Source organism: Rhinatrema bivittatum, chromosome 11 (assembly GCF_901001135.1).
Source record: "Rhinatrema bivittatum chromosome 11, aRhiBiv1.1, whole genome shotgun sequence".
NCBI lineage: Eukaryota > Metazoa > Chordata > Amphibia > Gymnophiona > Rhinatrematidae > Rhinatrema > Rhinatrema bivittatum.
Window position 1 is genome coordinate 100,934,897 of NC_042625.1, and position 27,257 is coordinate 100,962,153.

Genomic DNA, 27,257 nt, shown 5'->3' on the forward strand with positions numbered 1-27,257 from the left:
CCCGTGCTCCGGGTGCAGAACCTCCGGTCCCGGGAGTCGCTCCTGCTCCTGCTCGGCTGCACTCGCTCCCTGGCTCTGCTGCTCTTTCAAGGCATCCTGGGAAGCAGAGGCTGCAGCCCCGGAGTGGGCAGGGCGCTGCATTCCGGGTGTAAATCGGGGCCGATCCTTCCGGGATTGCGGAGGAAGCCGCGGCGGCGCCTCCCGCTTCCGCCCAGAAATGCTGCAGTGCCCCTTTAATTCTGTCCCCAGCCCTCGGGCGTTTCTCTGCAACACCCACGTCACCGAAGCCCTTTTGTTTCTCTCCCGTTCAGGGCAGCGGCCGAGGCCCGGTAAGCAGCGTTGCATGCACAGCACGGGTCAGAGCCGGAGCGGGGGTGTGATGGGGTGAGAGGAAGAGAGACCTGAGGGACCATGGGATGGCTTCAGGCACATAGGATGAAAGGGCAGAGACCGATGGAAAGCGGGTGAGGGGTCGTGATGGGGTGTGATGGGGTGAAGGCCAGATTCAGGAGGGGATGGAGAAGAGGGGCAAACTTGAGATGAGGAGGGAGAGACGGGGAGCGATGGGGCACATGCATGGGGCTGGGTTGGGTGAGGAGATGCAATGGGCTCAGTAGATGAGGGCAATCAGATGGTTCTAACTACAGTCTTTGGCTTAGATCTGTAGATAGAGCCAAGGTGCGTTCCAGGTTGCCCCCGTTGGATTCGGAGGGTATTGCAGGCTCTGGATTGGATGGATGGGTAGGTAGATGCTGTGGAGGTGAGGGAGTCAGTGGTTCTGGGGTATGCGCTGAAATATATGCTGCCAAATGGGAGTTGGCCAGTGGTCCCGAAGTTAGGGGAGTGGGTGCTGCAGAATAGGGGCTTGGAAAGTGGTTCTGAGGTCAGTCAGGCTCCAGGGGTGGGTTTGTGCTACAGGGTGAGTAGGTAAGTGGATAGCTGCTGTAGATGTTCAGAGGTGAGAGGGCAGGTAGCCCTGGGAGTGGTGGGTAGGTAGGTGGTGTAGAGTGGGTAAGTGCAGAAAGTTGAAGCGGATGGGAACTCTAGAATGTGAGTAATAGAGGGGGGAAGACTCAGGGCATTGTGAGGAGGTGGTAAGTACATATTTATATGGTGGGTGGAAAGACGCAGAGAGATAGGAGGTTCTAGAACAAGGGTTCATGATATGAGGCTGCCAGGGGGTAGGCTCAGGAGCAATATCAATAAATATTTATGCATGGAAAGGGAGGTGGATATATGGAATGCTCTCCCAGAGGATGCTAGAGGGAGAGGGTGGCTCTGGAGTTGGGAGAGTGCTGGGCAGGTGGTCTTCAGGGCTGAGTGAGAGCTAGGGGAGGGTGCTGGAGGAGTGGCTATGGGGATAGGAGAGTGCTGGGGTGGGTGGCTTCAGAGTTGAGCGAGTGCTGGAGGGAGGGTGCAGGAAGTATAAGGTGGTTCTGGGTTTGGCAGGACACTGGGGCAGGTAGCTCTGTGCTAGGGAGAATAGTGAAGGGGTGAGATTTGTGCTCTGGGGTTGGGCGAGTGCTGGGGGAGGGTGCAAGAAGGGTGAGAAGGTGGCCCTGAGGTTGGGTTGGTGCTGGGGAAAAAGGTGTCCGAGAGGTGAGATGGTGGCTCTGAGGTTGGGAGTGAGCTAGAAGAATGAGATGGTGACTCTGGGACTGGGAGGATGCAGGAGTGGGTGGCATGCTTTGGGAGGGAGGTGGTGGAGGACTGAGAGGTTGGCTCTGCGGTTAGTACTAGGGGAGGGAGTTGGAGGGATCCGAGGGTGGTTCTGGGGTTGGGAGTGAGCTAGAAGAATGAGATGGTGACTCTGGGACTGGGAGGATGCAGGAGGTGGTGGAGGGCTGAGAGGTTGGCTCTGTGGTTAGTACTAGGGGAGGGAGTTGGAGGGATCCGAGGGTGGTTCTGGGGTTGGGAGTGAGCTAGAAGAATGGGATGGTGACTCTGGGACTGGGAGGGTGCAGGAGTAGGTGGCATGCTTTGGGAGGGAGGTGGTGGAGGGCTGAGAGGTTGGCTCTGTGGTTAGTACTAGGGGAGGGAGTTGGAGGGATCCGAGGGTGGTTCTGGGGTTGGGAGTGAGCTAGAAGAATGGGATGGTGACTCTGGGACTGGGAGGATGCAGGAGTGGGTGGCATGCTTTGGGAGGGAGGTGGTGGAGGGCTGAGAGGTTGGCTCTGCAGTTAGTACTAGGGGAGGGTGTTGGAGGGATCCGAGGGTGGTTCTGGGGTTGGGAGTGAGCTAGAAGAATGAGATGGTGACTCTGGGACTGGGAGGGTGCAGGAGTGGGTGGCATGCTTTGGGAGGTGGTGGAGGGCTGAGAGGTTGGCTCTGTGGTTAGTACTAGGGGAGGGTGTTGGAGGGATCCGAGGGTGGTTCTGGGGTTGGGAGTGAGCTAGAAGAATGGGATGGTGACTCTGGGACTGGGAGGATGCAGGAGTGGGTGGCATGCTTTGGGAGGGAGGTGGTGGAGGGCTGAGAGGTTGGCTCTGTGGTTAGTACTAGGGGAGGGAGTTGGAGGGATCCGAGGGTGGTTCTGGGGTTGGGAGTGAGCTAGAAGAATGGGATGGTGACTCTGGGACTGGGAGGATGCAGGAGTGGGTGGCATGCTTTGGGAGGGAGGTGGTGGAGGGCTGAGAGGTTGGCTCTGCAGTTAGTACTAGGGGAGGGTGTTGGAGGGATCCGAGGGTGGTTCTGGGGTTGGGAGTGAGCTAGAAGAATGAGATGGTGACTCTGGGACTGGGAGGGTGCAGGAGTGGGTGGCATGCTTTGGGAGGTGGTGGAGGGCTGAGAGGTTGGCTCTGCGGTTAGTACTAGGGGAGGGTGTTGGAGGGATCCGAGGGTGGTTCTGGGGTTGGGAGTGAGCTAGAAGAATGGGATGGTGACTCTGGGACTGGGAGGGTGCAGGAGTGGGTGGCATGCTTTGGGAGGGAGGTGGTGGAGGGCTGAGAGGTTGGCTCTGTGGTTAGTACTAGGGGAGGGAGTTGGAGGGATCCGAGGGTGGTTCTGGGGTTGGGAGTGAGCTAGAAGAATGGGATGGTGACTCTGGGACTGGGAGGATGCAGGAGTGGGTGGCATGCTTTGGGAGGGAGGTGGTGGGGGGCTGAGAGGTTGGCTCTGTGGTTAGTACTAGGGGAGGGAGTTGGAGGGATCCGAGGGTGGTTCTGGGGTTGGGAGTGAGCTAGAAGAATGGGATGGTGACTCTGGGACTGGGAGGATGCAGGAGTGGGTGGCATGCTTTGGGAGGTGGTGGAGGGCTGAGAGGTTGGCTCTGCGGTTAGTACTAGGGGAGGGTGTTGGAGGGATCCAAGGGTGGTTCTGGGGTTGGGAGTGAGCTAGAAGAATGAGATGGTGACTCTGGGACTGGGAGGGTGCAGGAGTGGGTGGCATGCTTTGGGAGGGAGGTGGTGGAGGGCTGAGAGGTTGGCTCTGTGGTTAGTACTAAGGGAGGGAGTTGGAGGGATCCGAGGGTGGTTCTGGGGTTGGGAGTGAGCTAGAAGAATGAGATGGTGACTCTGGGACTGGGAGGGTGCAGGAGTGGGTGGCATGCTTTGGGAGGGAGGTGGTGGAGGGCTGAGAGGTTGGCTCTGTGGTTAGTACTAGGGGAGGGTGTTGGAGGGATCCGAGGGTGGTTCTGGGGTTGGGAGTGAGCTAGAAGAATGAGATGGTGACTCTGGGACTGGGAGGATGCAGGAGTGGGTGGCATGCTTTGGGAGGGAGGTGGTGGAGGGCTGAGAGGTTGGCTCTGTGGTTAGTACTAGGGGAGGGTGTTGGAGGGATCCGAGGGTGGTTCTGGGGTTGGGAGTGAGCTAGAAGAATGGGATGGTGACTCTGGGACTGGGAGGATGCAGGAGTGGGTGGCATGCTTTGGGAGGGAGGTGGTGGAGGGCTGAGAGGTTGGCTCTGCGGTTAGTACTAGGGGAGGGTGTTGGAGGGATCCGAGGGTGGTTCTGGGGTTGGGAGTGAGCTAGAAGAATGGGATGGTGACTCTGGGACTGGGAGGATGCAGGAGTGGGTGGCATGCTTTGGGAGGTGGTGGAGGGCTGAGAGGTTGGCTCTGCGGTTAGTACTAGGGGAGGGTGTTGGAGGGATCCGAGGGTGGTTCTGGGGTTGGGAGTGAGCTAGAAGAATGGGATGGTGACTCTGGGACTGGGAGGGTGCAGGAGTAGGTGGCATGCTTTGGGAGGGAGGTGGTGGAGGGCTGAGAGGTTGGCTCTGTGGTTAGTACTAAGGGAGGGAGTTGGAGGGATCCGAGGGTGGTTCTGGGGTTGGGAGTGAGCTAGAAGAATGAGATGGTGACTCTGGGACTGAGAGGGTGCAGGAGTGGGTGGCATGCTTTGGGAGGGAGGTGGTGGAGGGCTGAGAGGTTGGCTCTGTGGTTAGTACTAGGGGAGGGAGTTGGAGGGATCCGAGGGTGGTTCTGGGGTTGGGAGTGAGCTAGAAGAATGGGATGGTGACTCTGGGACTGGGAGGATGCAGGAGTGGGTGGCATGCTTTGGGAGGGAGGTGGTGGAGGGCTGAGAGGTTGGCTCTGTGGTTAGTACTAGGGGAGGGAGTTGGAGGGATCCGAGGGTGGTTCTGGGGTTGGGAGTGAGCTAGAAGAATGAGATGGTGACTCTGGGACTGGGAGGGTGCAGGAGTGGGTGGCATGCTTTGGGAGGGAGGTGGTGGAGGGCTGAGAGGTTGGCTCTGTGGTTAGTACTAAGGGAGGGAGTTGGAGGGATCCGAGGGTGGTTCTGGGGTTGGGAGTGAGCTAGAAGAATGAGATGGTGACTCTGGGACTGGGAGGGTGCAGGAGTGGGTGGCATGCTTTGGGAGGGAGGTGGTGGAGGGCTGAGAGGTTGGCTCTGTGGTTAGTACTAGGGGAGGGAGTTGGAGGGATCCGAGGGTGGTTCTGGGGTTGGGAGTGAGCTAGAAGAATGAGATGGTGACTCTGGGACTGGGAGGGTGCAGGAGTGGGTGGCATGCTTTGGGAGGTGGTGGAGGGCTGAGAGGTTGGCTCTGTGGTTAGTACTAAGGGAGGGAGTTGGAGGGATCCGAGGGTGGTTCTGGGGTTGGGAGTGAGCTAGAAGAATGGGATGGTGACTCTGGGACTGGGAGGGTGCAGGAGTGGGTGGCATGCTTTGGGAGGGAGGTGGTGGAGGGCTGAGAGGTTGGCTCTGTGGTTAGTACTAGGGGAGGGAGTTGGAGGGATCCGAGGGTGGTTCTGGGGTTGGGAGTGAGCTAGAAGAATGGGATGGTGACTCTGGGACTGGGAGGATGCAGGAGTGGGTGGCATGCTTTGGGAGGGAGGTGGTGGAGGGCTGAGAGGTTGGCTCTGTGGTTAGTACTAAGGGAGGGAGTTGGAGGGATCCGAGGGTGGTTCTGGGGTTGGGAGTGAGCTAGAAGAATGAGATGGTGACTCTGGGACTGGGAGGGTGCAGGAGTGGGTGGCATGCTTTGGGAGGTGGTGGAGGGCTGAGAGGTTGGCTCTGTGGTTAGTACTAGGGGAGGGTGTCGGAGGGATCCGAGGGTGGTTCTGGGGTTGGGAGTGAGCTAGAAGAATGGGATGGTGACTCTGGGACTGGGAGGGTGCAGGAGTGGGTGGCATGCTTTGGGAGGGGGGTGGTGGAGGGCTGAGAGGTTGGCTCTGTGGTTAGTACTAGGGGAGGGAGTTGGAGGGATCGGAGGGTGGTTCTGGGGTTGGGAGTGAGCTAGAAGAATGGGATGGTGACTCTGGGACTGGGAGGATGCAGGAGTGGGTGGCATGCTTTGGGAGGGAGGTGGTGGAGGGCTGAGAGGTTGGCTCTGTGGTTAGTACTAGGGGAGGGAGTTGGAGGGATCCGAGGGTGGTTCTGGGGTTGGGAGTGAGCTAGAAGAATGGGATGGTGACTCTGGGACTGGGAGGGTGCAGGAGTGGGTGGGATGCTTTGGGAGGTGGTGGAGGGCTGAGAGGTTGGCTCTGTGGTTAGTACTAGGGGAGGGAGTTGGAGGGATCCGAGGGTGGTTCTGGGGTTGGGAGGATGCTGGAAGGTGGTAGAAGGAAGAGAAGTGAATCTGGGGTTGGGAGTGAGCTAGAAGAATGGGATGGTGACTCTGGGACTGGGAGGATGCAGGAGTGGGTGGCATGCTTTGGGAGGGAGGTGGTGGAGGGCTGAGAGGTTGGCTCTGCAGTTAGTACTAGGGGAGGGTGTTGGAGGGATCCGAGGGTGGTTCTGGGGTTGGGAGTGAGCTAGAAGAATGAGATGGTGACTCTGGGACTGGGAGGGTGCAGGAGTGGGTGGCATGCTTTGGGAGGTGGTGGAGGGCTGAGAGGTTGGCTCTGCGGTTAGTACTAGGGGAGGGTGTTGGAGGGATCCGAGGGTGGTTCTGGGGTTGGGAGTGAGCTAGAAGAATGAGATGGTGACTCTGGGACTGGGAGGGTGCAGGAGTGGGTGGCATGCTTTGGGAGGTGGTGGAGGGCTGAGAGGTTGGCTCTGCGGTTAGTACTAGGGGAGGGTGTTGGAGGGATCCGAGGGTGGTTCTGGGGTTGGGAGTGAGCTAGAAGAATGGGATGGTGACTCTGGGACTGGGAGGGTGCAGGAGTGGGTGGGCATGCTTTGGGAGGGAGGTGGTGGAGGGCTGAGAGGTTGGCTCTGTGGTTAGTACTAGGGGAGGGAGTTGGAGGGATCCGAGGGTGGTTCTGGGGTTGGGAGTGAGCTAGAAGAATGGGATGGTGACTCTGGGACTGGGAGGATGCAGGAGTGGGTGGCATGCTTTGGGAGGGAGGTGGTGGAGGGCTGAGAGGTTGGCTCTGTGGTTAGTACTAGGGGAGGGAGTTGGAGGGATCCGAGGGTGGTTCTGGGGTTGGGAGTGAGCTAGAAGAATGGGATGGTGACTCTGGGACTGGGAGGATGCAGGAGTGGGTGGGATGCTTTGGGAGGTGGTGGAGGGCTGAGAGGTTGGCTCTGTGGTTAGTACTAGGGGAGGGAGTTGGAGGGATCCGAGGGTGGTTCTGGGGTTGGGAGGATGCTGGAAGGTGGTAGAAGGAAGAGAAGTGAATCTGGGGTTGGGAGTGAGCTAGAAGAATGGGATGGTGACTCTGGGACTGGGAGGATGCAGGAGTGGGTGGCATGCTTTGGGAGGGAGGTGGTGGAGGGCTGAGAGGTTGGCTCTGTGGTTAGTACTAAGGGAGGGAGTTGGAGGGATCCGAGGGTGGTTCTGGGGTTGGGAGTGAGCTAGAAGAATGAGATGGTGACTCTGGGACTGGGAGGGTGCAGGAGTGGGTGGCATGCTTTGGGAGGGAGGTGGTGGAGGGCTGAGAGGTTGGCTCTGTGGTTAGTACTAGGGGAGGGTGTTGGAGGGATCCGAGGGTGGTTCTGGGGTTGGGAGTGAGCTAGAAGAATGAGATGGTGACTCTGGGACTGGGAGGATGCAGGAGTGGGTGGCATGCTTTGGGAGGGAGGTGGTGGAGGGCTGAGAGGTTGGCTCTGTGGTTAGTACTAGGGGAGGGTGTTGGAGGGATCCGAGGGTGGTTCTGGGGTTGGGAGTGAGCTAGAAGAATGGGATGGTGACTCTGGGACTGGGAGGATGCAGGAGTGGGTGGCATGCTTTGGGAGGGAGGTGGTGGAGGGCTGAGAGGTTGGCTCTGCGGTTAGTACTAGGGGAGGGTGTTGGAGGGATCCGAGGGTGGTTCTGGGGTTGGGAGTGAGCTAGAAGAATGGGATGGTGACTCTGGGACTGGGAGGGTGCAGGAGTGGGTGGCATGCTTTGGGAGGTGGTGGAGGGCTGAGAGGTTGGCTCTGCGGTTAGTACTAGGGGAGGGTGTTGGAGGGATCCGAGGGTGGTTCTGGGGTTGGGAGTGAGCTAGAAGAATGGGATGGTGACTCTGGGACTGGGAGGGTGCAGGAGTGGGTGGCATGCTTTGGGAGGGAGGTGGTGGAGGGCTGAGAGGTTGGCTCTGTGGTTAGTACTAGGGGAGGGAGTTGGAGGGATCCGAGGGTGGTTCTGGGGTTGGGAGTGAGCTAGAAGAATGGGATGGTGACTCTGGGACTGGGAGGATGCAGGAGTGGGTGGCATGCTTTGGGAGGTGGTGGAGGGCTGAGAGGTTGGCTCTGCGGTTAGTACTAGGGGAGGGTGTTGGAGGGATCCAAGGGTGGTTCTGGGGTTGGGAGTGAGCTAGAAGAATGAGATGGTGACTCTGGGACTGGGAGGGTGCAGGAGTGGGTGGCATGCTTTGGGAGGGAGGTGGTGGAGGGCTGAGAGGTTGGCTCTGTGGTTAGTACTAAGGGAGGGAGTTGGAGGGATCCGAGGGTGGTTCTGGGGTTGGGAGTGAGCTAGAAGAATGAGATGGTGACTCTGGGACTGGGAGGGTGCAGGAGTGGGTGGCATGCTTTGGGAGGGAGGTGGTGGAGGGCTGAGAGGTTGGCTCTGTGGTTAGTACTAGGGGAGGGTGTTGGAGGGATCCGAGGGTGGTTCTGGGGTTGGGAGTGAGCTAGAAGAATGAGATGGTGACTCTGGGACTGGGAGGATGCAGGAGTGGGTGGCATGCTTTGGGAGGGAGGTGGTGGAGGGCTGAGAGGTTGGCTCTGTGGTTAGTACTAGGGGAGGGTGTTGGAGGGATCCGAGGGTGGTTCTGGGGTTGGGAGTGAGCTAGAAGAATGGGATGGTGACTCTGGGACTGGGAGGATGCAGGAGTGGGTGGCATGCTTTGGGAGGGAGGTGGTGGAGGGCTGAGAGGTTGGCTCTGCGGTTAGTACTAGGGGAGGGTGTTGGAGGGATCCGAGGGTGGTTCTGGGGTTGGGAGTGAGCTAGAAGAATGGGATGGTGACTCTGGGACTGGGAGGATGCAGGAGTGGGTGGCATGCTTTGGGAGGTGGTGGAGGGCTGAGAGGTTGGCTCTGCGGTTAGTACTAGGGGAGGGTGTTGGAGGGATCCGAGGGTGGTTCTGGGGTTGGGAGTGAGCTAGAAGAATGGGATGGTGACTCTGGGACTGGGAGGGTGCAGGAGTAGGTGGCATGCTTTGGGAGGGAGGTGGTGGAGGGCTGAGAGGTTGGCTCTGTGGTTAGTACTAAGGGAGGGAGTTGGAGGGATCCGAGGGTGGTTCTGGGGTTGGGAGTGAGCTAGAAGAATGAGATGGTGACTCTGGGACTGAGAGGGTGCAGGAGTGGGTGGCATGCTTTGGGAGGGAGGTGGTGGAGGGCTGAGAGGTTGGCTCTGTGGTTAGTACTAGGGGAGGGAGTTGGAGGGATCCGAGGGTGGTTCTGGGGTTGGGAGTGAGCTAGAAGAATGGGATGGTGACTCTGGGACTGGGAGGGTGCAGGAGTGGGTGGCATGCTTTGGGATGGAGGTGGTGGAGGGCTGAGAGGTTGGCTCTGTGGTTAGTACTAGGGGAGGGAGTTGGAGGGATCCGAGGGTGGTTCTGGGGTTGGGAGTGAGCTAGAAGAATGAGATGGTGACTCTGGGACTGGGAGGGTGCAGGAGTGGGTGGCATGCTTTGGGAGGGAGGTGGTGGAGGGCTGAGAGGTTGGCTCTGTGGTTAGTACTAGGGGAGGGAGTTGGAGGGATCCGAGGGTGGTTCTGGGGTTGGGAGTGAGCTAGAAGAATGAGATGGTGACTCTGGGACTGGGAGGGTGCAGGAGTGGGTGGCATGCTTTGGGAGGTGGTGGAGGGCTGAGAGGTTGGCTCTGTGGTTAGTACTAAGGGAGGGAGTTGGAGGGATCCGAGGGTGGTTCTGGGGTTGGGAGTGAGCTAGAAGAATGGGATGGTGACTCTGGGACTGGGAGGGTGCAGGAGTGGGTGGCATGCTTTGGGAGGGAGGTGGTGGAGGGCTGAGAGGTTGGCTCTGTGGTTAGTACTAGGGGAGGGAGTTGGAGGGATCCGAGGGTGGTTCTGGGGTTGGGAGTGAGCTAGAAGAATGGGATGGTGACTCTGGGACTGGGAGGATGCAGGAGTGGGTGGCATGCTTTGGGAGGGAGGTGGTGGAGGGCTGAGAGGTTGGCTCTGTGGTTAGTACTAAGGGAGGGAGTTGGAGGGATCCGAGGGTGGTTCTGGGGTTGGGAGTGAGCTAGAAGAATGAGATGGTGACTCTGGGACTGGGAGGGTGCAGGAGTGGGTGGCATGCTTTGGGAGGTGGTGGAGGGCTGAGAGGTTGGCTCTGTGGTTAGTACTAGGGGAGGGTGTCGGAGGGATCCGAGGGTGGTTCTGGGGTTGGGAGTGAGCTAGAAGAATGGGATGGTGACTCTGGGACTGGGAGGGTGCAGGAGTGGGTGGCATGCTTTGGGAGGGAGGTGGTGGAGGGCTGAGAGGTTGGCTCTGTGGTTAGTACTAGGGGAGGGAGTTGGAGGGATCGGAGGGTGGTTCTGGGGTTGGGAGTGAGCTAGAAGAATGAGATGGTGACTCTGGGACTGGGAGGATGCAGGAGTGGGTGGCATGCTTTGGGAGGTGGTGGAGGGCTGAGAGGTTGGCTCTGCGGTTAGTACTAGGGGAGGGTGTTGGAGGGATCCAAGGGTGGTTCTGGGGTTGGGAGTGAGCTAGAAGAATGAGATGGTGACTCTGGGACTGGGAGGGTGCAGGAGTGGGTGGCATGCTTTGGGAGGGAGGTGGTGGAGGGCTGAGAGGTTGGCTCTGTGGTTAGTACTAAGGGAGGGAGTTGGAGGGATCCGAGGGTGGTTCTGGGGTTGGGAGTGAGCTAGAAGAATGAGATGGTGACTCTGGGACTGGGAGGGTGCAGGAGTGGGTGGCATGCTTTGGGAGGGAGGTGGTGGAGGGCTGAGAGGTTGGCTCTGTGGTTAGTACTAGGGGAGGGTGTTGGAGGGATCCGAGGGTGGTTCTGGGGTTGGGAGTGAGCTAGAAGAATGAGATGGTGACTCTGGGACTGGGAGGATGCAGGAGTGGGTGGCATGCTTTGGGAGGGAGGTGGTGGAGGGCTGAGAGGTTGGCTCTGTGGTTAGTACTAGGGGAGGGTGTTGGAGGGATCCGAGGGTGGTTCTGGGGTTGGGAGTGAGCTAGAAGAATGGGATGGTGACTCTGGGACTGGGAGGATGCAGGAGTGGGTGGCATGCTTTGGGAGGGAGGTGGTGGAGGGCTGAGAGGTTGGCTCTGCGGTTAGTACTAGGGGAGGGTGTTGGAGGGATCCGAGGGTGGTTCTGGGGTTGGGAGTGAGCTAGAAGAATGGGATGGTGACTCTGGGACTGGGAGGATGCAGGAGTGGGTGGCATGCTTTGGGAGGTGGTGGAGGGCTGAGAGGTTGGCTCTGCGGTTAGTACTAGGGGAGGGTGTTGGAGGGATCCGAGGGTGGTTCTGGGGTTGGGAGTGAGCTAGAAGAATGGGATGGTGACTCTGGGACTGGGAGGGTGCAGGAGTAGGTGGCATGCTTTGGGAGGGAGGTGGTGGAGGGCTGAGAGGTTGGCTCTGTGGTTAGTACTAAGGGAGGGAGTTGGAGGGATCCGAGGGTGGTTCTGGGGTTGGGAGTGAGCTAGAAGAATGAGATGGTGACTCTGGGACTGAGAGGGTGCAGGAGTGGGTGGCATGCTTTGGGAGGGAGGTGGTGGAGGGCTGAGAGGTTGGCTCTGTGGTTAGTACTAGGGGAGGGAGTTGGAGGGATCCGAGGGTGGTTCTGGGGTTGGGAGTGAGCTAGAAGAATGGGATGGTGACTCTGGGACTGGGAGGATGCAGGAGTGGGTGGCATGCTTTGGGATGGAGGTGGTGGAGGGCTGAGAGGTTGGCTCTGTGGTTAGTACTAGGGGAGGGAGTTGGAGGGATCCGAGGGTGGTTCTGGGGTTGGGAGTGAGCTAGAAGAATGAGATGGTGACTCTGGGACTGGGAGGGTGCAGGAGTGGGTGGCATGCTTTGGGAGGGAGGTGGTGGAGGGCTGAGAGGTTGGCTCTGTGGTTAGTACTAGGGGAGGGAGTTGGAGGGATCCGAGGGTGGTTCTGGGGTTGGGAGTGAGCTAGAAGAATGAGATGGTGACTCTGGGACTGGGAGGGTGCAGGAGTGGGTGGCATGCTTTGGGAGGTGGTGGAGGGCTGAGAGGTTGGCTCTGTGGTTAGTACTAAGGGAGGGAGTTGGAGGGATCCGAGGGTGGTTCTGGGGTTGGGAGTGAGCTAGAAGAATGGGATGGTGACTCTGGGACTGGGAGGGTGCAGGAGTGGGTGGCATGCTTTGGGAGGGAGGTGGTGGAGGGCTGAGAGGTTGGCTCTGTGGTTAGTACTAGGGGAGGGAGTTGGAGGGATCCGAGGGTGGTTCTGGGGTTGGGAGTGAGCTAGAAGAATGGGATGGTGACTCTGGGACTGGGAGGATGCAGGAGTGGGTGGCATGCTTTGGGAGGGAGGTGGTGGAGGGCTGAGAGGTTGGCTCTGTGGTTAGTACTAAGGGAGGGAGTTGGAGGGATCCGAGGGTGGTTCTGGGGTTGGGAGTGAGCTAGAAGAATGGGATGGTGACTCTGGGACTGGGAGGGTGCAGGAGTGGGTGGCATGCTTTGGGAGGTGGTGGAGGGCTGAGAGGTTGGCTCTGTGGTTAGTACTAGGGGAGGGTGTCGGAGGGATCCGAGGGTGGTTCTGGGGTTGGGAGTGAGCTAGAAGAATGGGATGGTGACTCTGGGACTGGGAGGGTGCAGGAGTGGGTGGCATGCTTTGGGAGGGAGGTGGTGGAGGGCTGAGAGGTTGGCTCTGTGGTTAGTACTAGGGGAGGGAGTTGGAGGGATCGGAGGGTGGTTCTGGGGTTGGGAGTGAGCTAGAAGAATGAGATGGTGACTCTGGGACTGGGAGGGTGCAGGAGTGGGTGGCATGCTTTGGGAGGGAGGTGGTGGAGGGCTGAGAGGTTGGCTCTGTGGTTAGTACTAGGGGAGGGAGTTGGAGGGATCCGAGGGTGGTTCTGGGGTTGGGAGTGAGCTAGAAGAATGGGATGGTGACTCTGGGACTGGGAGGGTGCAGGAGTGGGTGGGATGCTTTGGGAGGTGGTGGAGGGCTGAGAGGTTGGCTCTGTGGTTAGTACTAGGGGAGGGAGTTGGAGGGATCCGAGGGTGGTTCTGGGGTTGGGAGGATGCTGGAAGGTGGTAGAAGGAAGAGAAGTGAATCTGGGGTTGGGAGAGATAAGAGAGTGGCTCCGGAGTTGGGGGAGGTTAGTGGAAGGATGCAATGGCTATGGAGGGGGAAGGTGGCTCTGGGTGAGTCCTGGGGAGGGGAGGGTATAGGACGGGAGAGAAGGTGGGCCTGGGGTGGGCGGCTCCAGGCTCGGCTGGTGGAGGCGTGAAAGGGTGGCTAAAGGAGGATGAGACGGGAGTTGTAGGGAGACCTGGGTGGCTTCGGCCTATTGCTGCCGTCTTCCTTCCCCTCCCCCCTCCTTTCTGTTCTCTGGGGCGGGGATGGGGGGGGGCGGGGTCCAGCTCACTCTTTGAGCAAGCGCTGATGAATGACGGGGGAAATAACCAATCACAGGGCTCCATGTTTACGAGTATTGGTGATTCGTGCACGTGATGACGCAAGGAGATTTGTGCTGCACCAATTGGCGTTCAGCGCGTGAGACACCGCGAGCTGAGCTGCCGGCTGGAGCTGGGCCGGGTGTCACTGGGAGCAGCACGTGGCGAGAGGGGGCGTTAAGCCCGTGCTGACCCTTCACGCGTCCCTAGTTCCAGTAAGCGACAGCGCCTTCTGAGCTCAGAGTTGGGCTGCCTGAAGGCGCTTTTCCTTGCTCGGAAGCAGGACGCATGGCCATTTTCTGTGAATGAACCTGTTCTTCATTTATTCACGTTTAGGACTCCTATACGCAGCTGTCTCGGACTGCCTGGTGCCAGTCTAGTATGTTGGTACAGGCCCGGGTACGCACAAGTAACATAGGCAATTGCATAGGGTGCAAATCCCCAGACCTAGCGTAGGGGCGGGCACCACTGGCACTTCAGAAAGGAACCACCGGGGCACTCGGGCCGAACTAACTTCCCCGCCCTTTGCAATCGCCGGTGGTGAAAACCGAATGGTTTCGCTTTTAGGAAGGAATTTGGCCATCACCCTACAGTCACAGCCAAACAAATCTTAAATCCGGCCCTCGGTTGTATCCCACTTTAGGTGAATGTCTTATTTAAAAAGATGGGTAATAAATCCAAATAAATAGCAAATGTATATGTTGATCTTCTATATTTGAACTCCTGATGGGAGAGGGTGGAATAAATAAACGAAGATAATTAGACATTGTTCCAGTCATGCGATATGATAGCGGGCATTGAACATAAAGTTCCCTGTACCTACCTGGATCAGTCCAGACAGTGGGTTATGTCCGACGAAGTATTTTAAATTTCAGTGAAGGCCTTCCTACTATCTTGCCATGCCTCTAGTCAATGTGAGAGCAGTTTTGGTGGGTGTTATATGGATAATTACCTGCTCATGACCAATGCCAGATACGTTTTTCAAAGGTATCACCTCCATATATAAATTTCCTTTTGTGCCATGGGAAAAAAAATTTAATGCCCTTTATGTACCCAGATTAGTCCAGACTCCTCCATTTTGCCTCCCTTCCAGCAGATGGAGACAGAGAAAGCTTCACTGAGACTGGCATATAACCTGGCGTGCCACCTGCAGACCCTCAGTATTTGGTTCCAGCAGATAGTGGCGGTCCAAAACATGCAGACATAGAATAGATTTAAAAAAAAAAGTTCAGCTCAACAGGATTTCCTCCCAGAAGGTTAGCAGGTCCTGGTAGGGCCATCCCTTCAGATTGAGGGGTAGATGAGCAGGGGCTTGGTAACCACTGTTGGTGTCAGTCCTTTTCTTCGCCAGAGGAGGAATACTGGTGGTGCCAGATCCCCTCCCCCTCTCAGGACAACGCCTGGAGCCTACTGTCCATCATCAGGCAGGTTTTTATTGTTTCTTGGCAATTCAAGTTAAAAAAAAAAAAGGCTCTTATTTATGGTTTGGCATAACAGGGCTTTTTGCGGCAGCCAGGGGGTGTGTGTCAGTACAGCTCTCGGCTGTCCTCTCGGTGGCACTGTCTCTCCCATGCACTCCCATGCTGTGTGGTAGCCACAGTGCGGCTTGTGGAGAATCACATGCACATCTCACACAGGGTGGCCTTTCCTCTCGCTGCCTCTCCAGGGGAGAGGGCAACATGGGAATGCCAGCAGCAGCAGCGGGGCATCCACAAGGATTGCCGAAGATGCTGAGTCAGCAGGCTTTTTTCCCCGCTTTCAACGGGAATGACGGCCATCTTGAATTTGTTTCAGGCGGCAACTGAAAAGGAAGCAGGAGCGGGAGCTCTTTTTCCACCACTATCACCGGCGTTGGAAGACCGATAGAGACCTGAGGGACCTGGGAACTTCTGTCTGGGGAGGAGGAGGATGGCTTGGGGCAGGATCATTAAGACCCAGAGGGGTTTTCGCCAGATTTTGTGCTGCTCTTGCACAGGGCTTATCTAGCCAGGAGGACCACAGAGTGGCCCCTTCCAAGGCTCAGGGACCATGACAGGTCAAGTGGCCCAAGCGCACACGGGCAAGTGAGCCAACCAGGGTTTGGCGAGTGCTGGACCATGCTGCCCTGTAAGTAGATGCAGACGAGTTGGAGGGGAGGGGAGTGGTTGGATGGCAATGACTCTTTGGCAGTGGACCCTCCGAACAGAGGTGTTGCTCTGTACCGTCGAGACCTGGATGAAGGGAGGAGCCAAGCCCCAACAGTTGAAGGGAACGATTCAAAAGTGGTTTGCCTCTTCCACAGAGAGGAGGGGTGGCCCCTGATTGCACATGTCCTTAAAGAGCTAGGTATTAAGGAACAGAAGAATCTGATCATGAGGAGGTGGACCTGGTCATGGAAGGTTTAAGAGCTAATGCTTTCCCCTTCCATAAGTCTGTGAAGAAGGTGGTGCTCCAAGCATGGGAAACTGGATACCGGTCTGAAGGTTGGCAGAGCTATGGATAAGTTATATCTGCTGCCAGAGGATACTTTGGCTTTGTCACGGATGCCAAAAGTGGATGCTTCGGAGTCTACTGTTACCAAGAAGACGACTATCCGGTAGCTGGGTCTGCTGCGCTTAAGGACATGCAGGATAGGAAGTTGGAGGTCCATCTAAAAAAGATATTTGAGGTGTCTGCGAGAGTCAGAAGCAAAACAGGCTGAGCGGCTGGAAGACATGATGGTCCATGGGGAAGACGCATTATATGACCACATTAGAACAACTTCACGGAGCTATGATGCCAGTGGTGTCAGCCAGACAAATCCTTTGGTTGTGGAACTGGTCGGTGGATATTTGGGCTAAGTCCTGACTAGGAGCTTTACCCTTCAAGAGAAAGCTGTTCTTCAGAGAGGACTTAGAGGAGCTGGTGAAACATCTGGACAAGAATAAGTCGCATAAGCTGTCGGAGGATAAACTGAAGGGTGCCAAAGGTACCTTCTCCTCATGACCTTGCTTCCGGATAAATTGGCATTTTTGTTCAAAATCGGGCTATAGCAGGAGCCCAGAGGCAAGGATCTGCCAGGCAGCAATTTTGAAGCCAGTCCTTTCGAGGCTGAAGGCCGAACCAGGGATGGTTCCGGCCAGGGGCCTTGTGTCCCAAGTCTGCACAGTGAATCGAGGCCGGTCCACTCCTCGTGCCAGCTGTAGGAGGTCTATTGACTCTTTTCTAGGAAGAGTGGGCCAAGATCACCAGGGATCACTGGGTCCTAAATGTGATAAGACAAGGTTACCCTTTAGAATTTGCTCACCGCTGAAAGACGTGTTTATGGAGTCTCCTTGCACGTACACAAGCAAAAGACGGGTGGTTCGGGGGCAGGCAGTCCCATGGAATAAAGTGGAACTGGAAGGTACATTTTGTGGACTCAATAAAGGAGGGGACCTTCCGCCCCATCTTGGATCTGAAGAAGGTGAACGCAGCTCTCAGGATCCCTCTGTTTCGGATGGAAACCCTATGTTCCGGGGTTGCCATTGTGCACACAAGGGAGTTTTTGGCCTCTAGATTTGACAGAAGCTTACTTGCACATAGCAATCCAACCCGATCATCAAAGATTTCTCCAGTTCATGGTGCTTGTGTTCCATTTTCAGTTTTGGGCTTAACCTTTTGGTCTGGCAACGGCCCCGAGGATCTTCAGCAAGGTGATAGTCATGGTGGTGGCGGCTCTCAGGAAAGAGGGCATTCTGGTTCACCCATATCTTGATTGGCTTATTTGGGCAAAGTCAGAGGCCATTTGCAGTTGCAGTGGTACTGCAGCGGCTAAGAGCTCTAGCTTGGGTTGTGAATCTGTCAAAAAGTCAGTTGACCCCTTTTCAGGTATTGGAGTTCCTGGGGGTGTGTTTAGACACCAGGATCAGGAGAGTTTTTCTTCTGGAGGAGTGGATCAATAGGCTGCAGAGGCAGGTTCGCAGCTTGTTGGAGGTGGTGGTTCCCAGGGTCTGGGATTACCTACAGGTTCTTTGTTCCATGGCTTCCATGTTGGATTTGGTGCCTTGGGCGTTTGCTTACATGAGGCTGCTGCAGGGCGGGTTGCTTTCCTGATTGGATCCATTGTCAGAGCAGTTTCATCTGATGTTACCTCTGACAGAAGCAGCCAGATCAAGTCGCATGGTGGCTTGGGCGCGACTATTTAGACAGGGGTATAGCCTTGGAGATTCCGGACCAGATGGTGGTTACAACCAACGCTAGCCTCTCCGGATGGGGTGCTGTGTGTCAGATGCAGTTGGTGCAGAGCCTGTGGTCACCGGAAGAGGCATCATGGCCCATCAATTATTTGGAGAGGAGAGCAGTGTGCCTCACGTTGCAAGCTTTTCTATCCCTGGTGCATGGGAAGCCGTACGGATTTTGTCAGACAATGCAACAACCATGGCTTATATCAACTGGCAAGGAGGGACCAAGAGTCAAGCAGTGCCTTGGGAGGTCCAGGAACTGGTTCACTGGGTGGAACAGAATGTGGAGTTATTGGTAGCCTCCCACATAGCCACGATAGCCAACTTTCAGGCCAATTTCCTCAGCCATCGGCAGATAGATGCCAGGGAGTGGGAGTTGTTGGACGAGGCGATGAGGCTTATCTGTCACAAATGGAGAACTCCTTGTTTCGACTTGATGGTGACCCAAGGAAATGCCAAGGCCCTGTGCTTCAGTCACAGGAGAGAATGCGGGGCGGAAGGAGTCGTCTCCTTGGTTCTCCTCTATGTGTTCCCGCTGTGGCCTCTAGTAGGCAAAGTGTTACAGCACATAGAGACTCATCTGGGAGAGGTAATTCTGGTGGCACAGGAGTGGCCTCTGCGACCTTGGTTTGTGGATTTGATCAATCTTGCAGTGGTCAGACCGCTGTGTCTGCTCATCTTCCCATCCTCTTGCGTCAAGGTCCCTTGGAAATGACATCCTCAAGTTAACCTTTACCCCTCAGATGCTGCCTCTCAAAAGCCAAGCCGTGAGACAGAAGCAAGCCGCTTGATCTGAAAATAAGGGGCCTTGACGCAAGAGGATAAGAAGATGAGCAGACACAGCGGTCTGACCACTGCAAGGTTGATCAAATCCACAAACCAGGGTCACAGAGTGCCAGGGTCACCTATGTCAGAGTGTAGAAGGTCTTTGACTCCTGGTGCACAGAACAAGGAGTTCATCCTACTTGTGCGACCGTAGCACGAGTTTTAGCCTTTTTGCAACAGGGATTGGTGAAGGCTTTGCCCTTCAGTTCCCTCAGGGTCCAGGTGGTTGCTTTGGGCTGTCAGAGGCAAGATTCAGGGGGCAGCCCTAGCGACGCACCCAGCTGTGGTGCATTAGCTCCGGGGAGCAAATGTTTTTTGTGGCCTCTAGTGAGGAGGGTGTCCCCTCTTGAGTCTTAACTTGGTTCCCAAGGGGTTGTGTAAGGCACCATCTGAGCTGCTTGGGAAGGCAACTATGCAGGATCTTACCTTAAAGGTTGTGTTCTTGGTAACGATTTGTTGTGCTAGGAGGATTTTGGAGCTACAGGCTTTCAGGCAGGGATCCTTTTCTGAGGACTGCTGATGATGGAGTTTCGTTGCATACAGTTCCTTCCTTTCATCCTAGGCTCTTTTCATTTGAATCAGTCGGTGGAGCTACCAGCTTTTCCAAATTTGGATGCGTCTTCGCCTTACGCAAGGGAGTTGAGACTGTTGGATGTAAGAAGGGTCTTGCTGCGCTATCTTGAGGTCACTAATAGCTTTCCACTATCGGATCATCTTTTTGTACGATGGTGTGGCACAAAGAAGGGACATAAAGTGACTAAATCCACAATAGCGAGATGACTGAAAGAGGCGATAGCTTCTGCTTACATATGTCCACTCATTCAGAAGCAGCATCCTGAGTGGAATTTTATTTATTAATTTTTATTTGTAAGTTTTTATATACCGCAGTATTGGTGTTGGCCTTCACTCCGGTTTACATTTGTAACAACATTGTACATTCAAATCAAAAGACAGCTGTAATAACAGTATACATTAAAATCAAAGGATAACTAACAAGAGTTTACATTTGAACATCAGGTTAACGAAAGAAACCATTATTATGAGTGAGAACAGTTATTCAAACATGATAAGGTGGTGGCTTGATATATGTTACATGAGGGGGGCTTACGTTGGAGTTATGGTATAAATGGATGGGAGAAATTAGGGGGCTTGCTCAGTGAGGAGGGGGGATTATGGTGATGGTTAAGGGAGAGTGTGCTGTGCAGTGGTTGGTTTAGCCTATCCCATCTTGGGATAGGCTAAACCTAGTGTGCTGTGCAGTGTGCTGTGCAGTGCAGTGGTTGGTTTAGCCTATCCCATCTTGTTTGAAGAGCCACGTTTTGAGCAGTTTCTTGAATGCTATGGTATTGGTTTAGAGTCTTAGGTAGGTTGGTAGGGTATTCCAAAGATGAGGACCGGCTATTGAGAATGCTCTTTTCCTGGTTGTGGCGAGTTTGGCTGTGGTTACTGATGGGATCTCTAGATGAGCTTTGTTTGTTGATCTGGTGTTGTGTTGAGAGTGGTGTATTTTGACTAGGGTGTTAATGCTTTCGTAGTCGATGTGGTGGGTTGAGTTGTGGATGATTGCTAGGGTTTTGTATTTGATTCTTTTTTCTACCGGGAGCCAGTGTAGCTCTTTTAAGATAGGGGCGATGTGGTCAGGTCTTTTGTGACCCGTGAGGATTCGCGCTGTGGCGTTTTGTAGTATTTGTAGAGGGTGGATGGTTGATTTGGGGAGACCTATCATGAGCGAGTTGCAGTAGTCGATGCTTGAGAAAATCAAGGATTGTAGGATAGTTCTGAAGTCTGTTTGGTTTAGTAGTGGTTTGAGGTGCTTGAGAATTGATAGCTTGTTGAATCCTTCTTTTACTTTCATGGAGATGTGCTTTTTGAGGTTGAGCTGTGGGTCAATCCATATTCCCAGTTCTTTGATGTTTTCTTTTAGTTTGATGGGGTTGTTGTCAATGACAAAGGGGTGGTTATGGTGATCTCCGGTGTTGATTCTTTCAATCGGCATACATTCCGTTTTGTCTGTGTTGATGCATAGTTTCATTTGGTTTAATAGGAGTTTAATTTTGTTAATCGTTGTGGCTGCGAGTTGTAGTGCGTTCTCAATGGTGTTTGTGACTGGTATGAGAAGCTGTATGTCATCAGCATACAGGAAGTAGGTGACGCTGAGACTGGATAGGAGTTGGCAAAGAGGTAATAAATAAATGTTGAAAAGGATTGCTGATAGAGAGGAACCTTGGAGAACTCTGGTTTCAAGTGGGATGGCTTCGGAGGTGTGGTTGTTGAGGTTTACTTTGTATGTTCTGTTTTGTAGGAAAGATGTGAACCAGTCTAGGGTTTTCCCTGATAGACCAATTTCAGACAATCTGGAGATTAAGCCTTTGTGTTCGACTGTTTCGAAGGCAGCCGATAGATCGAGAAGGATGAGGATGTATCGTTGTCAAACCCTCTTAGGATGGTGTTTGATAGGTTGATGAGTAAGGTTTCGGTGCTGTGATTTTTTCTGAAGCCGTGTTGGGTGGGGTATAAGATGTTATTTGTATCTAGATGAGAGTTCAGTTGTTTGAGAGCGGCCTTTTTGGTTAGCTTGGCGAGGAATGAGAGGTTTGATATAGGGCGGTAGTTGCTTAGGTTGCTAGGGTCAAGGTTCTTTTTTAGGATGGGTTTTATGGTAGCGATTTTTAGTTTGTCTGGTAATTCTCCTTCTAATGATTTGTTTATAATTGCTGCGATTGTTGGGGAGATGGTTTGGGAGATTTATTTTAGTGAAAGCTTTGGTATGATGTCAAGATCGTGATGGGCTGTGTTTAATGACTTGATTAGCTTCTCCGTTTCAGTGATTGAAATAGTTTCAAAATTGGCCAGGGTGTGATGTCTTTGTAATTCAGTTGAGAGTTCTTGTTTGTGGTCGTGGTTATTTTATCTGATATTTTGCTGATTTTATTTTTGAACAATGTGAGATCTTGGCTTAGGTTTTTTTTAGGGAGAGAGTTGTTCATTATGTTGAAGAGGGATTTCGGGTTATTTGAGGAATTCAATATTTTTTTACTGTAGTATTCTTTCTTTGATTTGTTTATCAAGCTTTTATAGAAGGCAAGGTGGGTACGGTATCTTTCAAGGGTTGGTTGACATTTGGTTTTTCACCATTCTTTTTCTTTTCGTCAGCGAGGGTCTCCACAGCTTTGCAGGGCGGCTGATTGGAAGTCGTTGCACACCTTTTTGCCAGACATTACCGTTTGGATTTTCAGACTCAGGATCCCATGGGCTTTGGTGAACGTGTACTTCAAGCGGGACTCTCACAGTCCCACCCTGTTTAGGGAAGCTTTGGTACATCCCATGAGTCTGGACTGATCTGGGTTCGTACAGGGAAAGGAAATTTGGCTCTTACTTGCTAATTTTCATTCCTGTAGTACCACAGATCAGACCAGAGTCCTGCCCATTGAGGGGTAGAGGAATGGAGAGTCTGCTCAATCTGTTCTGTTGTAAATAGACTGAAGAGGGGCACAGGTTTCTGCTGTTTTTCTTATTGAAAAAGATTGTTCCCATTAAGGGATTTTTTCCACATCCTTCTGCTTGTTTGGAGGAAAGGATTATAGATGGGGGGGGGTGGGGGGATGGGATGTGTGTTTTAGATGTAGTTATCTTGGCTTGGGGACAGGTCAATACTGAGGGACTGCAGGTGCCACTGCAGGTTCTGTGGCAGTCTCACTGAAGCTTTCTCTGTCTCCATCTGCTGGAGGGGAGGCAAAACCTAGAAGTCTGGACTGATCTGTGGTACCACGGGAATGAAAATTAGCAGGTAAGAACCACATTTTCTTTTTGTGCATATAAATTTATTTTTCTTTCTAGATTTATTTGGACCTTGCCAGGAATGGATATTTCCTCCTATCATTCCCACCTTTTGCAGCAGCTGGATGAGCAGCGCAGGCAAGACTTATTCTGTGACTGTAATATTGTGGTTGAAGGGAAGATCTTCAAAGCCCATCGAAATGTGCTCTTTGCCAGTAGTGGCTACTTCAAAATGTTGCTTTCTCAGAGCTCAAGAGAAGCTGTTAAGCTGACAACAGCCACCTTTGAAGTCTTTGCCCCAGACACTTTCAAGGTCATCCTGGACTTTGTGTATTCAGGCAAGTTATCACTTACTGGCCAAAACGTGATTGAAGTCATGTCAGCTGCCAGTTACCTGCAGATGACAGATGTCATTAGTGTCTGTAAGACATTCATTAAGTCTTCGTTGGACATTAGTGAGAAAGAAAAGGATCGTTTTTTTAGCCTCTCTGACAAAGATATGAATAGTAATGGTGCTGATCGTTCATGCTTGTATGGTGTAGGCTGGGGAGCAGAAAGCAGTCCTCCATGTTCCCATCTGGCTACTGAGGTAGGAGCATGCATGGTGGGTGGAAGTTCTTGGAATAATTATAATTATTACCAGACTTCTCAAAGGAACAGCCTACAGCAAGTAGCAAAACGAGAACAAGGGCATGATTCCGTTAAGAAGCGCCTAAGACTCGTAGACCTGTCAGAGTCCTCCGACAGCCCCCATTTCAAAGCAAGAAAAAGTGGGGATGGTGCTGGGAGTGGTAGAGCACCAGAGCCAAAAAAACATTTCCTGCAGTCTGAGGAGCCGATGCAGCTAGATGCAGATGTTGACCTACAAGCTGGGTATCAGCATGCTCTCGGGCCAGAAGTGATGGCGAGGAGCTGGATAATGAATCAGCACCAGCATGAATCCTGTGGCTCTGCGATGAAGTGCAAGTCTTCCACAGCTGATGAACTGTATGCCACCATGCCCACTATCTTAGGGGTTGTGGGTGGCTGGAGTGAAGGTAAGAGCATCCATGCCATACTTTGTGGAGCTGGAATGGAGCTAAGAGGGAGTGAATATGTCCACACCCTATGCTCTGCAGCTGCATGGGGAAAAATTAGTGGCTGAATTTTTTGAAAAGAAGTAAAAAGAAAACAGAAATCCTAACCCTATTAGGATTGCATTGCGCTAGCATTTAAGTAAGCACAGTTATTCTGTTTTTCAATTTTACAATAAAACTTTCAGGAAAAGGAATATTTAGCATTTTGAGTCTGCTGAACAAGTTTTCCTTTTTAAAACTCAGTAAAGTTAACTGGAAGTATTTTGATACAGTACAGTGTGGAAATCCAGAGCTGCTAACATGAACATAGAGGTTGCCTGAGGACTTTTAGTCTTCACTGTTAGCTGCTCTGTAATCACTTGTTAGATTCTATACAGGGCCAATAGTAACAGATTCATCTTGTATTCTCTTTCACTGGAAGGGTAACACCTTCAAACTTTGTTCCTATTTATCCCAGTCTTGTACAGTGAGAACATCTCAATGACAGCTGTAGGCTGCACGATTAGGTGGGTTAATCTCTGTAAATTAACAAGTGTCTCAGTCCATTAACTTGGACAGACAGGTTTCTCTTTCGAGTAGTAAACGTGCATTTATCTTTCAGCATCCTATAAACTGATAGGCTGGCTGTACAAATAACTACCCTCCACCTGTCTCATTTGCACTTTTAGGGATGTGCATTTGTTATATCTGTACCTCACTGACTTTCTAGTACAGGCAGGAAAATGGACAGTATACCTGTATCTCATTATTAAAAATACACGCTTACTCTCCATTTCCTGCCTGTACTAGAAAGTCAGCAGTGTGTGTGTGCACCCATCAAAACTGACATGATTAATGCACATCCCTAATGGGTGGTGGACCATGAATATTGTACCAGTCTAAGAGCAACCTTGGATTTGGGAGTGTGATATTGTGTATTTCTCGCAAGCATATTTGCTTGCTTTCTGAATGTGGCTCTACTGGTTGCTGCAAACTGACCTTCCTCAGCGGGAATTCTGGCTCTGGGCTGAGGGCAAGTTAAAATAAGACTGGTTCATGGTATAAAGCCTGACTTTAGAAACAACTCCTCTCTCCCCTATGCTTTTAACTTGCTTTACATCTAGTTTCCTTCGTTTAAATAGTTACCAAACATGTTTTGTGCAGACGATGTGCCCCGGATGAGATTCAAGTGTCCGTTTTGCACGCACATGGTGAAACGGAAGGCAGACCTGAAGCGGCACTTACGCTGTCACACAGGGGAGCGGCCGTACCCGTGCGAGGCATGTGGAAAACGATTCACCAGACTTGAGCATCTGCGCAGTCACTTTCGCACGGTGGGTATCTCGGAGCAAGACACATTCCCCAGAACAGGCAAAGGTTTCTCCTTTTATTTATTATAAGGATAGGAGGCTTTGCACCTGCTTGAAAACAGAATGCCACTGTCAATATTTTGTGCCCCGAGCTGAAAGGAGCCATTGTATATCTGAGCATCAGAAAATCCATTGCGAAACACAGGAGGCTGCTGCTGCTGGGGGAGGATGGTGGAGAGGCAGCGGATGCATTTCGCATGGTTGAGATGCCTGTTATGGCCACTCACTGGGAGGAGCAGGGATGCTTCCTTGTTGCAGGACAGGGTGCAGACTTCTCCGCGTCATCGTTGCAGGAACGTTGCACATTTGTGCACGGAGCACTGGTTTACAGGTAGCTGGGCTAAGGGTCAAGCACAGGTGGTTGTGTTTCTTTAAATCCTTCTTCCAATCTCATATACTCTTTGTATGCGAGAGGACTCTTATAACCCCAAGCATTTTCTGCCTCTTGCATGGGAGTAGACTGAAAAGCCTGAGCAGTGGGAAGGAGCGCGGCCCTTTCCTGCCCAGAGATCGACCTAAGGGCTTTGCTCGTTCCTCTTTAACAGTCTTGTTTTCTTCTGTGCAGATTCATCAGGCGGGTAAGCCGGTGTGTCGGAAATGCAAACGGCACGTGAGCGAGCTGACTGGGCAGGTGGTGCAGGAGGGCACCCGGCGCTATCGGCTGTGCAATGAATGTTTGGCCGAAGCAGGGGTGGACAGCATTCCAATAGAGGATGAAGACGAGGAGGAGGAGGAGGAGGAGGAGGACGGGCCACCCCTTGTGTTTTCACCTGAGCCAGAGGAGGAGAAGGATTCCAGGTGGCACTTTGAGGAGCACAGGTCGGATGCAGGGATAGTGGAGGAGGACTCTTCTGACTTGGTCATCCAGCAAGTGGATGACAGCGAAGATGAAGTGGAAGCAAAGGACCTAAAGCCGCACATTAGCGAGCTGGAAACAGAGCGGAACCCGCAAATGTAAGCTCCAGCCGGACACATCCATGAGGGTTCATAGAGAAGAAATGGCTGTTAACACCCGAGGAGGAGGATCCCTTTTTCTGGAGGCAAAGAGCAATAGGGAGTACTTAAATATGGGTGGCATTCTCCTTCCCAGCGCACTTCACGGTTTCTTTCTTTGCAGTGAGGCACAAGAGAACTTTCCTGGAAAGGTGGGTTAGAGAGGAAAGGGCAGGGCTCGCTCTTTAGCCACCTGTGGATTGTTCAGCAGCTCTTAGACAGGGACAAGGCCCAAAATGTATTCAGGTCAGAGGCAGCAAGGGCACGTCCATGCTTCATGCTGGCCAAAATGTAAAGAACAGGAAGCACCTGAAATCCTTCTGCGAGTTTCCAGCCCTAATAACTTGTGTTTCAGTGTCCTGGCTCCACCACCTTTTCGGGATGTAGCAGAGGGAATGATGCTGACTGGGCATCCCAGAAATTAACCCCCTGCTTCCTTATAATGTAAATTTGGAAGGTTTCAGGCCTGCTGGAGGGCTCTCCCCTTAGTTCTGGTCTGGAGAAGCAGCAGAGGTGAACGGGGCCAGTGTGAGGCAATCTCAGTGCTCCGGCCGAAGACCAATTGTATTGAAAAAAAAAAAGATGGAGGCAAAGACTGAAGAGGAGGCTTGAGCAGAAGGGGGAAACCATCTCATTATGTACGCAGCCTCACATTTGTAGCAAACCATGGCAGGGGGAGAGTGAAGCAGCCTTGCTGGTGTTCCCACCTTCTGCATTTAGTGTAGGCTGGCGGGAGGAGGACGCATGCTGCTTGCTTGTCATGGAACCTAAGCTGTCGCCACCATAAACTGCTCATTTGATTGGGCTGGAGAGATTCCAGTCTTTCAAGTTAAAACTAATTTAATACCCAGCCCATTTATTATAAAGATCACTGAACAATTCTCCTTTCCAGTTCACAGCATTGATCTCGAAAGGTTTAAGACTAAATTCTGAGTCTGTGTTCCAGGAAATTGTCCTCATCTTCCAGCTCCAGCACAGCTTCAGCTGTTTAATGAATTAGAAGTTGATTCATTTTGGTTTTCTTCTAAGGATCTTCACTACAGATAATTCCAGATGGGAGTGCGCTGTAAGCAGCCAACGGTACTAAGATCCCCGAATGTAAAAGGTCTTTCCTTTGTATTGGCTCACTTCACATCTTTGTAATAAAATTACCATTAAATGAAGCTCTGGTGAGAAAGGACATTGCCTGGTTACAGCAGCCACCGTCCGCACTGAAGTTAGTTCCCTTTGTGCAAGGAGCAGCATCGAGGCAGGGGGTCACCCCCTGCTCCTGAAAACTTTGCAAGAACACACACGAGAGCTTCATCGGCTTCTGTGCCAGCAGATTGCAGCGGGTGGGGCTCTTACAGAGTGGCAGGACTTCCCCACTGATTTGTAATAAGTACAATTCTGCTTTCAATAAATCACCACATTCACTATTTTTCAAACACAGATCAGGTACAATCGAGTTTGTCAGCTGTTGTGTGGCTTAGGCGGCAGCTTCATCAGTCTGATTGCTATTGACACTGCAGGACTTGGGTGTGAGGGATGGAGGTGGATGTGGGCCAGGGGTTGGTGGTGCTTAGAGCAGTGACTTCCCCTCCCATCTCTGGGCAGCCGAAGGTTCAGTGAGCCCCTGCCCCAGCACAGACAGCCAGGAGGAGGGGTGTGTGAGTGTACTCAGAGCATGGCAGGGTGATCCTTC

At 53.2% G+C, this 27,257-nt stretch overlaps 1 protein-coding gene across 2 annotated transcripts; it reads left to right on the forward strand.

Moving 5' to 3' along the window:
* Window positions 1-188: 188 nt before the first annotated feature.
* Window positions 189-27,004, forward strand: ZBTB8A (zinc finger and BTB domain containing 8A). Of its 2 annotated transcripts, none has more exons than XM_029571464.1 (4): window positions 189-384; window positions 22,216-23,192; window positions 24,375-24,544; window positions 25,146-27,004. In XM_029571464.1, the coding sequence occupies exons 1-4, from the start codon at window positions 218-220 to the stop codon at window positions 25,536-25,538; spliced, it is 1,707 nt and encodes a 568-aa protein (XP_029427324.1). In that variant the 5' UTR covers window positions 189-217; the 3' UTR covers window positions 25,539-27,004. The 2 variants fall into 2 exon arrangements, with proteins under 2 accessions (XP_029427324.1, XP_029427325.1); XM_029571465.1 differs by having other exon boundaries at window positions 198-329.
* The last annotated feature ends 253 nt before the right edge of the window (window positions 27,005-27,257 follow it).

Excerpts from the sequence above, each read along its gene's own strand:
- ZBTB8A (XM_029571464.1), top strand. The coding sequence starts at position 218 with ATGCTGCAGTGCCCCTTTAATTCTGTCCCCAGCCCTCGGGCGTTTCTC. Across the intron at positions 385-22,215 it reads CGGAGCGGGGGTGTGATGGG|ATTTATTTGGACCTTGCCAG; the intron begins GTGAGAGGAAGA and ends TTTTCTTTCTAG. Across the intron at positions 24,545-25,145 it reads TGCGCAGTCACTTTCGCACG|ATTCATCAGGCGGGTAAGCC; the intron begins GTGGGTATCTCG and ends TCTTCTGTGCAG.